The 12,830-nt window shown below is 32.9% G+C and overlaps 1 protein-coding gene across 1 annotated transcript; it reads left to right on the top strand.

Annotated features, from left to right (window-relative positions):
* Positions 1 to 2,416: 2,416 nt before the first annotated feature.
* LOC141711229 (uncharacterized) lies at positions 2,417 to 11,736 on the top strand. Its single transcript, XM_074513637.1, has 18 exons — positions 2,417 to 2,462; positions 2,546 to 2,647; positions 3,150 to 3,323; positions 3,635 to 3,700; positions 3,805 to 3,861; positions 4,323 to 5,249; positions 5,337 to 5,795; positions 5,900 to 6,088; positions 6,238 to 6,299; positions 6,382 to 7,264; positions 7,369 to 7,632; positions 8,069 to 8,564; positions 8,793 to 8,817; positions 10,469 to 10,535; positions 10,648 to 10,784; positions 10,890 to 11,169; positions 11,531 to 11,612; positions 11,697 to 11,736. Exons 1-18 carry the CDS (start codon positions 2,417 to 2,419, stop codon positions 11,734 to 11,736), a joined length of 4,356 nt encoding a protein of 1,451 aa, XP_074369738.1.
* The last annotated feature ends 1,094 nt before the right edge of the window (positions 11,737 to 12,830 follow it).

The following is a 12,830-nucleotide window of genomic DNA, read 5'->3' as shown; positions in this document are numbered from 1 at the left end:
AATCAAGAAATTAAAGAGTAATCGATCCTGGACCCCGACTCGTTGATCGGGCAGCGGGACCCCCAAAGTCCCAGCATTGAGGGCATTAATCGATTCAAGGCATATTATAGCAGAGGAAGTATGTAAGGAAAATGAGTATGAAAAATTTCCAAAAAATAGTTTGAAGCCTCGAGAATGGCAAATCATTGTAAATGTGTAGATCGCTCCACACTTTACGATAAAATGATACCCTGAAAGGGCACACAATGACTTAACTTCTACGAAATCTTGTGTTAAGGTTTCCTAGAAGTTGGGGAGCAAAAGATATGGACCGAAAATAAGCTTAAATACATAATTAATGTTGAATTAATTAGACCTAATATGGTCAAATGACAAAGCCCAATTAATGAGGCCCGAAACCCTAGTTATTTACTAATTTCATAATTAATAAATGGGGTGAATTAATAGCTCATTAAATGTATACAATTAAAGATATAATTCTGTGAAAAGTAGCCTCCAAGGTAGCTATACCAACAAGAAATCTGCTTCCTACGTTTTAGGGCTCCAATGTCCATTCGAAGACGGAGACTTGCTCACCAAATTTCCTAACCCAAGTCCAATTCGTGGACATCCAACATCTATATAAAGGGTCTTACCCCATCATTCGGAACTACGTTTTTTGACTTGATCCTTGGCAAAACGCAAGGTATATAGGCATCTTGTGAAGGCGGAATCGAGTCACGAAACCCGAGAGCAGTCAATTTAGGGCCTTTAGCTCGCGAACCCTAGTTTTAAATACACCTTAATTTTTTTACCCATAACACATACGACACTATAGGAATTTAATTTAAAAATCAATTACTTAGCTCAAAATGTTTTGGGTTTAAATTATTTTTCAATTAAGTCACAATTAACTTCAAATCACCTGATATTATATAATTTAAAATTATTCGATTGTAAAATTATAGATTTTGTGAATTCACATCAATCACGCCAACTAAAATACCCATCTTTATTCCCACAACGCGACACAATAATTGGAAAACTTTATTCAATCCGTGATGGAAAAAAATACAACTTACACTAATTAATTGAAAGCTTTTTTTACCGCAACCTATTCACCGTGAAAACTAAAAAATCTTTCAAAAATCTTATTTTCTTGTCATGGATTTTGTATCAAAATACTCATTTTTTTCTTCTCAAAATGTTCAAAATACTCACGAGCGCCGAAGTCCGCTCAAAATACCAGCTGAATTCGCATCTCTTCAAGATGTGTATTCTTTTATTTTTATTTTACTTTCTGCTAACTATACGCATATTGGAGTTGTGTACCTAGACCAATAATAATAATGCGTATTTACCAAATTTAAAAACCAAACAATATGTATGATGATCATGCCTAATCTTTATAAAAATTAAAAAGTTGAATACACATTTTCTGGATACGTAGTCTATTAGTATTTTGGCGGACACTGCCACATATGTGTATTTTTAACCGTTGACCCCCAAAAATTGAGGTATTTTGATACCAAAATATCTAATTTTGGGGTTAAAATACCCAAAATACTTATAATAGCGAAGTTTCGCTTTAAATATATACTGAATACGCATTTCTTATATGCGTATTCATTTTTTTAAAATTTGTAAAGAACACGCATTAGGAACATGTGTGTCCCTTTTTATCCTTATACAAACATGCATCTTCAAGATGTGTATTAAATCTGAAGGAAAAAAGCAACACACGTGTTTTTAACGTGTGATCTTTATAAAAAAATTTGAAAAATAAATATGCATCTCTCATACATAACAGGTATTCTGATTATTCACCTTTAAAAAAAAGAAAAAGGACACGCATAAAGAAGATACATGTTCTTTTTCAAGTCATCATTCAAGTAAATCATATTCACTTTAAAAAAAGTGATTACATATTTGCTTAATACGTATTTTCTGTTAGATATTTTAAAAATTAATTTATATATGTGAGATGCGTGTTTCGTATATATTTTGTCGAAACATACCATTTTTATGTATTTTGGGCACTTAAACTTTAAAAATAAATATTTTGGTACAACATACTAAGTGATTTCAGTATATAAATAGTATCTATCACTTGAATTTGAATCAAATGTTTGTACTAATCTATATAATCTTAAATGCTACTATTGCCCATATAAGATTTACCCATAAAATTTACCCATGACCCGTTTTATTTTTTTACATATAAAACTTAATATTATACACATATCCATGGATCTTTCACATTTAAATTCATTATAACCCATTTTAGAAACTAACCTAAATACACTGAACCCACTCCCTGATTATAGCAACTGAATGGTACGTTTGAATTTTTTTGAATTTGTTTCTCTCCACTGCATAACTTCAGCCTCCTCTAATCTTCTCACTTGTTCCATCCTCCGGTGATTTGCTGTTAACCATGGATCTACGCTCTCATTCAACCTCTGCAAGGACTACACTTATAGGTTTGTTTTCATTATGAAGTCATGTTAATCATTATGCACGTTAACTATTATCTTATTTGTTTGGTTTGTGTCTTTATCCACAGGTTTGAAATGTTTGATTCGTAGCCGAGATTCATCAAACGAGGATGCAAATCAATCTTCTGTGTTGCAGCATATCCCAAGTTTGAATGTTCCTGACTCAACAGGTATATGTATCTTTCTTCGTCTTTATGGTCGTATGTAGTTTTGAATCTAAATCATGTCCTTATATTCGTTTCATGAACTTAGTTGTGAAGCGTAGAAATATTTGTGTTGGCCAAGAAAATCTTAGTCCCGGTGTTACAGTTTTAAATCAATAGACACCATGTTCTGTAGTATCGTCTGGTAAGTTTTCCATATCATACATATCTTATTTGTTACATAAATAAATTCTGAAACTCATGTGTAACATACACATTTTGTAGTGGGAAATAGGTCTCCTTTACAGCCATTATCAAATAAGAAAAATATTTTGCGTGATTCCCCCTAGAAATCTTCTAACTTTGTTGTTGATGTTTCGTCTAATAGAAGCAGTAGATCTTCCTTCACAAGTATGTGTAATTTGTCTACAAATGTTTCGTGTTGATGTTCAGTCTATGTACCAATGTTCTTTGCATATGTATGATGTATTGTATAATTTTATTGTCTGTGATATTTGTTGATTGCTAGATTTGAAACGTATGAGCAGATGTGTGGGATTGAGACCTGTTGGTGGATCAAACAATACTCCTTGCAGTGTATTAATTTCACCTATTTCAGGTATTACACTTGAAGAAAATAACACTCCAACTGCCAAGAACATGGATGGAGCTGCTGCATTGTCAGATATTACCAATGCGTCGGGTACGTTATATTAGAACTTGATAGTGAAAGTTAGAATTTTGTATGTTCTGTTGCCTCTGCTATATGATTAACATTACATTGTGTTATTGGTTGCATCCGTGAAACGTAGAATATGTGGTCGCAATATTGAGAAGATTTTTCCAAGCCCCAGGTGTATGTTGTCTTTTAATAATTCTTTTGTGAATAAGTTGTTAAGATTTCCTATATCATTATTGCCCCTAATCAGTTTATTCCATTACTAACAATGTATATTAAGAACTCTGTATTTTATTTTATTTTTGTTCAACAATCTTCTTTTTTGGGAATTACAGGTGTAGAAAATAACAGTATAGCGGGGATGAACACAAAACCATCTTCCACACCTTCAGATATGAACAGTATCATGTGTGCGTTACCTATTAACTTAATTCTCCAAATTGTAAGATTTTATGCCTGTTTTGATGGGAAAACAATTAATTTGGAGTGTTGTATTTTGTTGCAGATAAGAAATGTAGAATACGTGGTCCTAATATTGAGAAGATGTATACAAATGCCATGCGTATGTTTTTTTTTTTGAGAATATGTTGATTTTGGATTTTTTTTAAAACTTTACATAATATAATTTATTAATCCCACTTTCTTCAACAAAGGAGATGTATACTCACTTATTTGTTTACCATGCAGCTGTGAAACGTAAAGGACTTGGTATGTCCTCTGTAAATAATGGTGACATATCTTCAAACTCTAATCCCATCTTCGAACATGGGTGAATGAGCCAACCTGGGATGTCTCATTTACGTAGAAGTTGTCATAATCCCCATGAACCAAAGTTAAGCAACAGTAAAGGAAAGAATAAATGTCAAGCATCTCCCGAGAAGAGGAATTTGATTTCAGATTTTGAATATGTGGTTGAAACTGACAATTCAGAGTCCAGTGATTCAGATGTTGGAATTGATGACATGTACCATGATGACCTTGATGGTGTGATATTAAATCAGAATTTATGACGTGGATATATAGATCTTGGTCCTCCGTCAAAGTTGTGCAATAAATATGATGCTACTATGTGGAACGAAGAGCGTAATAATAAATCATGTCCGCATAAAAAGCCCACATTTTCTTTGTATTGTCGGAACGATCAGATACATTTGCCAAAAGAAAGGCCGCCATCAGAACCACTAGCTTCTTTGTTACTTGGTGGTGAGAAATCGAGGCATTTTAAACAGTACATAAAAGTGTACAACTGCATGTTCCAATTCACTTCCACCGGCAGTAAGATTGATAACTCAATAAACAGAGGTAGCTCTCCATATTGTTTTCGCTTACAAGGTCAAAACTATCATTTGGTTGAGAGTTTAGTACTACTAGATGGATCTTCACCCAAATTTTGCCAGCTCTACATATACGACACACCGAATGAGGTTGAGAATAGAATCAATGCAATGGGAGGTGCTTCTGACAATGTTGATCCAGATATTATCGAGGAACTTTTAGGTATGTTAGACAAGAACAATGAGTTAGTCAAAGCTTTTCGCATGGCTCAGAATCGGTTTGAAAATGAAGATCTGGATGAGTTTAAGTTAGTCTTCATATCATCTCAATCTTCTAGTGGTAGACCAAACCATATTACTCCATCTGATGAAGTTGTTGCTTTCATTGTTAGTGATGATACGGATACCGGTGGTTTTAGAGACACGGTTGTGAATTCCAAACAAGAAGGATTGAAGAGGATATATGAAACAGATCCACATTTCATGCAGTTGCAATATCCACTACCGTTTCCTTGGGGAACCAAGGGTTATCATAAACGCATACCTCTGATAAGCAATAAATACTCTGAAATAGAGAATTTAGATGATGAAGACCTTGATCCTGACTCAACACAGAGGCAACATGTTTCACTAGGAGAGTATTGTTGTTACAAGATTATGATACGCACTTTTGAAGGTATTTATTATAAGTAAGCAATGTGATTAGAATATAAAATGCGTAATGAATTAGTACATATTCTCACCATTGTCTCATTAATTTCAGGTTTAACGCCACACCTTGCTGGAAGTTTGTGGCAACAATACGTTGTGAATCAGTTTGCTTCCATTGAACAATATAGATTAGACTGGGTTTCAGCGCATCAAACTACCATCCGTGCTGATTTGTATAATTATGTGCGTGATTCTCTCAGTAAAGGAGACCATGATCCAATGCTTGTTGGAAAAGCTGTTATACTGCCTGATTCATTCACTGGATCTCAACGATACATGTCTCAATACTTTAGGGATTTCTTGGTGATATGTCGTGCAATTGGTCATCCATCCTTATTTTTCACCATGACTTGCAACTCAAAGTGGCCGGAGATACAAGAAATGCTTAAATTATTGCCCAATGTTGATCATGTTGATGCACCGGATATTGTTTCTTGCGTGTTTAAACTGAAGCTTGATCAGCTATTAGATTTGATTAAAAAGAAGAACTACTTTGGAAAGTGTATAGGAGGTAAATTTATTTTATTAAACACCGAAAATTTTACATTTAATTTTTTGAATCATATCTACACACATGCATATATTTAATATTTTCTTTACTTATGTTTTGCACAGTTATGCATGTAATTGAATTCCAGAAGCATGGTTTGCCACACATGCATATGCTAATCTGGCCGAGTCCCGAAAGCAGACCTAATTCTATTGAAAAGGTTGACCAGTTGGTTTCTGCTGAAATACCAGATAAAAATTCTGATCCAATAGCATATGAAGCTGTTAAAAACTACATGATGCATGGACCCTGTGGTAAATACTTATACACATCTCCATGTATGGTGAAAGGAAAATGCATGCGTCATTTCCCAAAGAGGTGTGAATAATTAGAATGATACATATGTTCCGTAATAAGTCTATTGAGTTATTAATGTCGACGCATGTAATTTTTTGTTTTGCAGGTTTAATTGTAATACCTATTTTGATGATTTTGGTTTTCCTGTTTATCGGAGGCGTAAAACTGGTAGAGTCATCAATAAAAATGGATCAACATTGACAATCAATATGTAGTTCCATACAATCGAGATCTTTTGTTGCGGTTTCAGTGTCATATAAATCTGGAAATTTGCAACAGTTCAAGATCGTTAAAATATCTCTTCAAGTACTGTTTGAAGGGTCATGACACTGCTACAATGTTGTTGAAGAAGAAAAGTAACAAATCAGGGAGTGAACAAACTGCAAGATCCGTGAAGAATTTGGATGAGGTAAAGAATTTTCTTGATGGTAGATATGTTTGTGCATCTGAGGCATCCTGGAGGATTTTTGGGTTTGACATTCACCATCGTTCCCCAAGTGTTGAACGCTTACCAATACATTTTCCCGGTCAGAAGTACTTGAATTTTCAGAGTTCTGCAGATTTGGGGAATGTGTGCAATAACGCGAATTCCAAAAAAAGTAAACTAGAGGCTTGGTTTGTAGCTAACAGTGAATTTCCACAAGATCGAAATTTTATGTATTCTGACTTTCCCACCCATTTTACATGGATAAAGAAAACTGCTAAATGGAAGCTTAGACAAATAGGTGATGTGGTTGGGAGGTTAGCAGAGGTTCATACAACGACTGGTGAATTATTGTATCCTCGAATGTTGTTACTTAGATGTAAAGGTGTTTTATCTTTCACTCAGTTGCGCACTATTGATGGAACTACATATGATACATTTAAGGAAGCATGTGGTGCTCTTGGTTTGTTGAATAATGACAAGCAGTGGCATGATGCTTTGGAAGAAAATGCATTCTCAGCTATGCCAACCCAAATTCGGGCTATGTTAGTTAACATACTGGCAAATTATTCTGTGTCTGATCCGCTTGCGTTATGGGAAAAGCACTGGCCAGCATTGTCAGACGATGTTCTTTATGCTAGGCGCAAGATTTCAAATAACATTCATTTAACATTGTCCGAGTATGAAATCAAGAACTATGTTTTAGCAGGTGTGTGATCAGTATTAAATAGATGATACGTTTGTCACTTTGTAGTATTATTTTTATTATTTTTAATTAGATGTCGGAACATTTACCAATGTTTTTTTGTGCAGAGATTGAAAAGTTGTTAAATGATGTTGGCAAGTCCTTAAGAGATTTTCATATGATGCCATTTCTTGACGAACGATTTTTCCACACTTTTGTCAATCGTCTCATTGTTGAGGAAACTAGCTACAATAAAGAAGAATTGAGACTTAATCATGAAAAAGCTCATAAAAATCTGAACTCAAGGCAACTGGATGTATATAATGCAGTTGTTGATAATGTAAACAAAAATAAAGGTGGAATGTTTTTTGTTTACAGGAGCGGTGGATGCGGTAAAACATTTCTTTGGCAAACTCTTTGTTCACGTTTTTGATCAAAAGGATAGATTATTATTCCTATTGCAGGCTCAGGAATTGCTGCTACACTTCTTCCTGGTGGCCGAACAGCTCATTCTAGGTTTAAAATACGGCTTAAATTAGATGCAGCACACAAGTCTTTTAATATGGGATGAAGCTCCAATACAGCATCGCTATGCATTTGCAGTCGTGGACAGAAGCTTGCGAGACATAATGGCTGCCGTTGATGTAGAATGAGGAAAAAGACCCTTTGGTGGTATTACAGTTGTTTTTGCTGGCGATTTTCGACAGATATTACCTGTTCTGCCTAAGGCTGGAAGGGATGGAATAGTGAATGCGTCATTGAACAAATCCCGGCTTTGGAAATCTTGTCAGGTCTTTCTTCTCAGTCAAAACATGAGATAACATTCAGGTAATTCTGAAGTTAGAAATAAAGTAATAGCTGACTTTAGTAAATGGCAACTTGAGATTGGAGACGGAAGAGTTGAATGCATTGATACTCATCGTGCAGATATTGAAACCGAGTTTGTAGTTCCTGATGAATATGTTGTCAAGAGTCCCTTGAAAAGTCCCATTAAAACCCTAATTGACATTATATATCCAGATTTTCAGAATAACTTGCATTCACAGGAGTATATGAGATCGAGATCTATATTGACTCCAACAAACATTGTAGTTGATGACATCAATGCGCAAATTCTTGAAGGAGTTTCGGGTAATGTGCATACTTATCTCAGCCAAGATTCAATTGAAGACAGGGGTGTTGACGATAATGACTTTGATTCGTCATTTCCAGTTGAGTATCTGAACTCCATAAATATGCCATGTTTGCCTAAATATGAGTTGAAAGTAAAGGTCAAAAGCTGTTGTTATGTTGATGAGGAATTTAAATCAGATTATGGGTCTATGTAATGGTACTAGGATGATAGTTACTGGCTGCAAAAAAAAATAGTATAGAATGTCAAATTCTTTGTGGATCTCAAGTTGGTACATAAGATGTTTTGTAAGTGTAATTTGATTAAAAAAATAATAGACGTTTAAAACAAACATAGATATTTCAATTAATTATTGATCAATTAATTATTTTGAACTAAAATATTGTTATCAAATGTGTGTACATATTTTTTTTATCGTAGGTATCTCGCAGCCGCTACCCTTCAGGTGCGCATTGGGTAAACCTTACGGGCCCACGCAATAGCAGGCAAACCACGTGAACGAAGGTAAAACGCATTTAAACGACAGGTTCTTAAATTCTCCTCCCTTGGGATTCGACGTAAACTATATTTTGCAGAATTTTTGAGACTTAATATGCTCTTACTACTGATTACAAACAATACTACTTATTCGAGCTAATTAATATGCAGAATAATTTTTCAGGCGAAGTTTTATCTTTTGTTTTTTACGCCATAATATCATCGCAATATTATGCCCCTATAAGAATAACAAAAAAAACTATTGTTCTTTTGAGAACAATATGTTGCAATCTTAACATAGAAGTTGACAATTCGTGTTTTTTTACAAAAAGTTTATTTGACTGAATATGCCTTTATTACGGATTATAAATATTACTATTTATTCGAGATTTTTAATTTCTGAATATTTTGTTATTAAGTTTTAAATTTTGTATTTTACGGCATAATATTCTCACAATACACATTACTAAGGGCCTTCGACTTTAATAGATTATTATGTGTCCTTTTGTTATATATGTTCACTCATCTTCCCATGCTAAATTTGCAATAGCTTCCAATATACAATTGTTATCGTTTTCTTTATTTGGAGCCGGATTATATATATTTTTGCAATTTGATTTTTTGTAGTTGTAATTGGATTAAAAATAATAATATACGTCTAAGGCAAACGTAGATATTGATCAACAAAATGTTTTGAAATAAAATATTGTTATGAAATTTTGGTACATATTAAACTGTCAACTGTGGATTTTTTAAAATTTAATATGCTCTTACTACGGATTACTGACATTACTGCTTATTCGAGCTAATTATATGTAGAATAATTTTTCTTACGAAGTTTTAACTTTTTTATTTTACGCTATAATATCATCACAATACAAATTACAAATAACCATTGACTTTAATAGATATGCATAATCTGAAATTATCAATAAATTAAAATGTGTAATCGGATCACTTACGTGTTCACTGTATGGGTATATGAATATGATATGTTATATTGTAATAATAAATTTCTCATATCTACTGAATGCATTCGCTTAGCTTTGTCTACGTCAATCATTTTGTTGGTAAAATAATATTCTTGACGGATTTGCATAAGTAATTACCAAGTTATAAATCAATGTATCATTATGCTTTCGATCAAATCTATAAAATGAATTGATTAAGCCTCCTATTATGAACTTCTAAGGTTGAAAAATATATTGTATGTCTACTTGATACTAATTAATTGTGAAAGATTTTAGGTCTACTTTACACTTAATTCCTTTTTTTTCAATAATAGGACAATGATATTTAATAATCGTCAATCATTATATTCACGATTCTGTGCAACAACTAATAATTTGATTTATGAAATCATCTAAAGAAAATTAACAATTAAAATATACATATTTTGGTATAATCAAAATATCAAGAAGTATCAGATTCTCACTCCATGATTGACTTTATATATTTCAGAGTAACTAACTTCATTCCATATTAATAGCCTGACATATCACATATAACAACTTTGGCGGCGTAAAACATGTAATCTGATCATATCTCTAAATTAAAGTTGTAGATATGCATCTAAATCTTTTTCATAGCATTTTGTTTTAATTCTGATATTGTCATAGTTGTTCCTCTATTATAATTCAGAGCTGCAGAAGAAACGTTGCATACCATATCTTTCAAGCATCATGGGTTAGTATTCTGCATACAATTTGTATTACATGGTGAACGATTATGAATTTTGGAGTTTACTACTATGTTCTCTTTTAATATAGATTTCAAAATTCAATTCTTTGTGCTCCAGTTATAGTTCATTCGCTTTCTTCACTGGATATTTACAGCCGAAACTTGAGGATACGAGTTCGAGTCACAAGATTGTGGCATACTAATAATAGAGAAGGAGTCTTTGTTGGATGTAATTTGATTCTTTTGGACCCTCAGGTAATTAATGTTTAAAACAGATCGTTTTACGTTGTCACATTTATAGTTTTGAGTATACAATTGCAACCTACATGTTTTCCTGTTTGTAAGAATGATCATATGCAGGCTTTTGTTAGAGCTGATATATGGAACTCTTTTAACAACACTATTGTTGAGGGTCAGATGTATGAAATAACAAATTTCATTACTACCCACGTATCTAGTATCTTGAGGCCTGTTCGTTCTGCGCTAAAAATTGTTTTCACACCTTTAACCACAGTCCAAACTATGTATCCAAATGACTTAGACCAGGTTTTCATAGAGAGACACAATTTTGAATTTGTCAGTTTGCCTCAGTTGGCTATAAATCCTGAATCTTATGCTCTCGATAGGACATTCGCCATAGGTATTAATAAATTTCATGTGCTTTATACTAACACAACGATGTAAAAAGTCCATTTGTTTTAATTATATGACATTGTTCTTTATCATATATCATTGGAGTTGTTGCTGATCTCCAGCTAAGGGTGAACATTGAAACAATTTTTGGAGCTCAGCCTCTTATACGATTCAATGTTACTCAAGGACCAGAGTAAGAATTAAGTTACACATTTCAAAAAATTATTGAATTAATGTATCTACTTGTTCTGTCAAGTGCCAAAGTTATCATGTACAAAGGTAAAATTTATGGAGTTAAGATAGTTTATTATATTATTTAGTTAGGCAAGTACATTGTACGTTTGTAACATGTTTGTTTTGGTTGTAAGGCGTCGCTATTATCACTAATACTCTAGCCTCCAAATTCTATATTAACCCTGGAGTCCAGGAGGTTTTTAACTTCAGGCATTGGTATGTGTAAAAAGATTCAAATAAAACTTTGTACTTTAACTGTTTTAGGGTATAAATGTCTTAATACATTTATGTGTATTACAGGCTTGAGGGAATGGGATATGATGGTGCCGATAGTGATTGATGAATAAAATAAGGTTAATATATAGCATTTGTTTGCGAAGTAATGTACTTATTGAACACGAGTTAGTAAATATATGAAATTATGAAATTAAATATTGTAAATTTTTTATTACTTTTTCCATTACAGGAGGAAAGATTTTAAAGTGATTTTTGATATCTGAAAAGAGAATGCATCGCATGGATGTCGCATCAAAGAAAACTTTTTATTTCAATCAGAATTTTCGTTAAGGATATCTAAATAAGTTTTAGAGATAAGTCAATTTTTATGTGTAATTCTGTTTTGTTGCAAAACTTAAAAAAGTTTGATGGTTTTTTAGATGGTTTGAATGTACACCCTTAATGATTTCTGTTTATTGGACAACTTCATTTGCCTTATTATCATCCTGTTCATTTTCAGCATTTTGTACTGCATCTTCTATATCCAAATCAACCGCCTCTTCATTCTTCGCATGACTATCAAACATAACATGTTTGTTCCGTGTTTAACTATTTAAATGGATTGCTCAAATCCCTAATTGTAACATTTGATGCTAAATATTCTATCAACGTTTAACTGTATAAACGTAGTACATGTTTTTAGATATTGTTGAAAGAAAATCATTGGATACGAGATACATACTAAAGCGGACTTAATCACGTTTGTTTGGCTTCTATTTTGGTAATATGAGTACAAAAAATGGTAACATCAAATTGATGAATTAAAAAGTCTAAGTAAAATTAAAAGAAAAATATTCATCATATTTCGTCTTAATTATCGTACCTGTTAAGCTTTTTATTTTTGCAATAGATGTTTAGTAGGAGATCAGTACTGAAAATATTGTACTAGACGACCTAGCATAATTTTAAGGTCGTATACATTGTTATACCACGTTAACTTATTCTAATTATTTTCAGAATATGGGATTACTTATGCAGAACCCAAATCCTAACAAACTCATATGTAAATATTTCGCCAACTGGATTAACATCAATCATGTACCTAAATCCATGGTACTAATCCTCCTACATATATGGTCAACTTATATTCTATGAGTGTTTAATTTGTTTAGCCCTTTAAAAATCATTTGGTTGTTGTTAATCTTTCTCATGACTGAC

Source organism: Apium graveolens, chromosome 3 (assembly GCF_009905375.1).
Source record: "Apium graveolens cultivar Ventura chromosome 3, ASM990537v1, whole genome shotgun sequence".
Classification (NCBI taxonomy): Eukaryota; Viridiplantae; Streptophyta; class Magnoliopsida; order Apiales; family Apiaceae; genus Apium; species Apium graveolens.
Note: the sequence above shows the minus strand (reverse complement) of the source record. Positions and strands in the feature narration are given on the sequence as shown.

What these genes read in the sequence shown, in the direction of transcription:
- LOC141711229 (XM_074513637.1), top strand. Translation starts at nt 2,417, where the DNA reads ATGGATCTACGCTCTCATTCAACCTCTGCAAGGACTACACTTATAG. An exon ending in GAATGTTCCTGACTCAACAG is followed by an intron (nt 2,648 to 3,149) that starts GTATATGTATCT and finishes GTTGATTGCTAG; the next exon opens with ATTTGAAACGTATGAGCAGA. An exon ending in CTTTGGAAAGTGTATAGGAG is followed by an intron (nt 5,796 to 5,899) that starts GTAAATTTATTT and finishes TGTTTTGCACAG; the next exon opens with TTATGCATGTAATTGAATTC.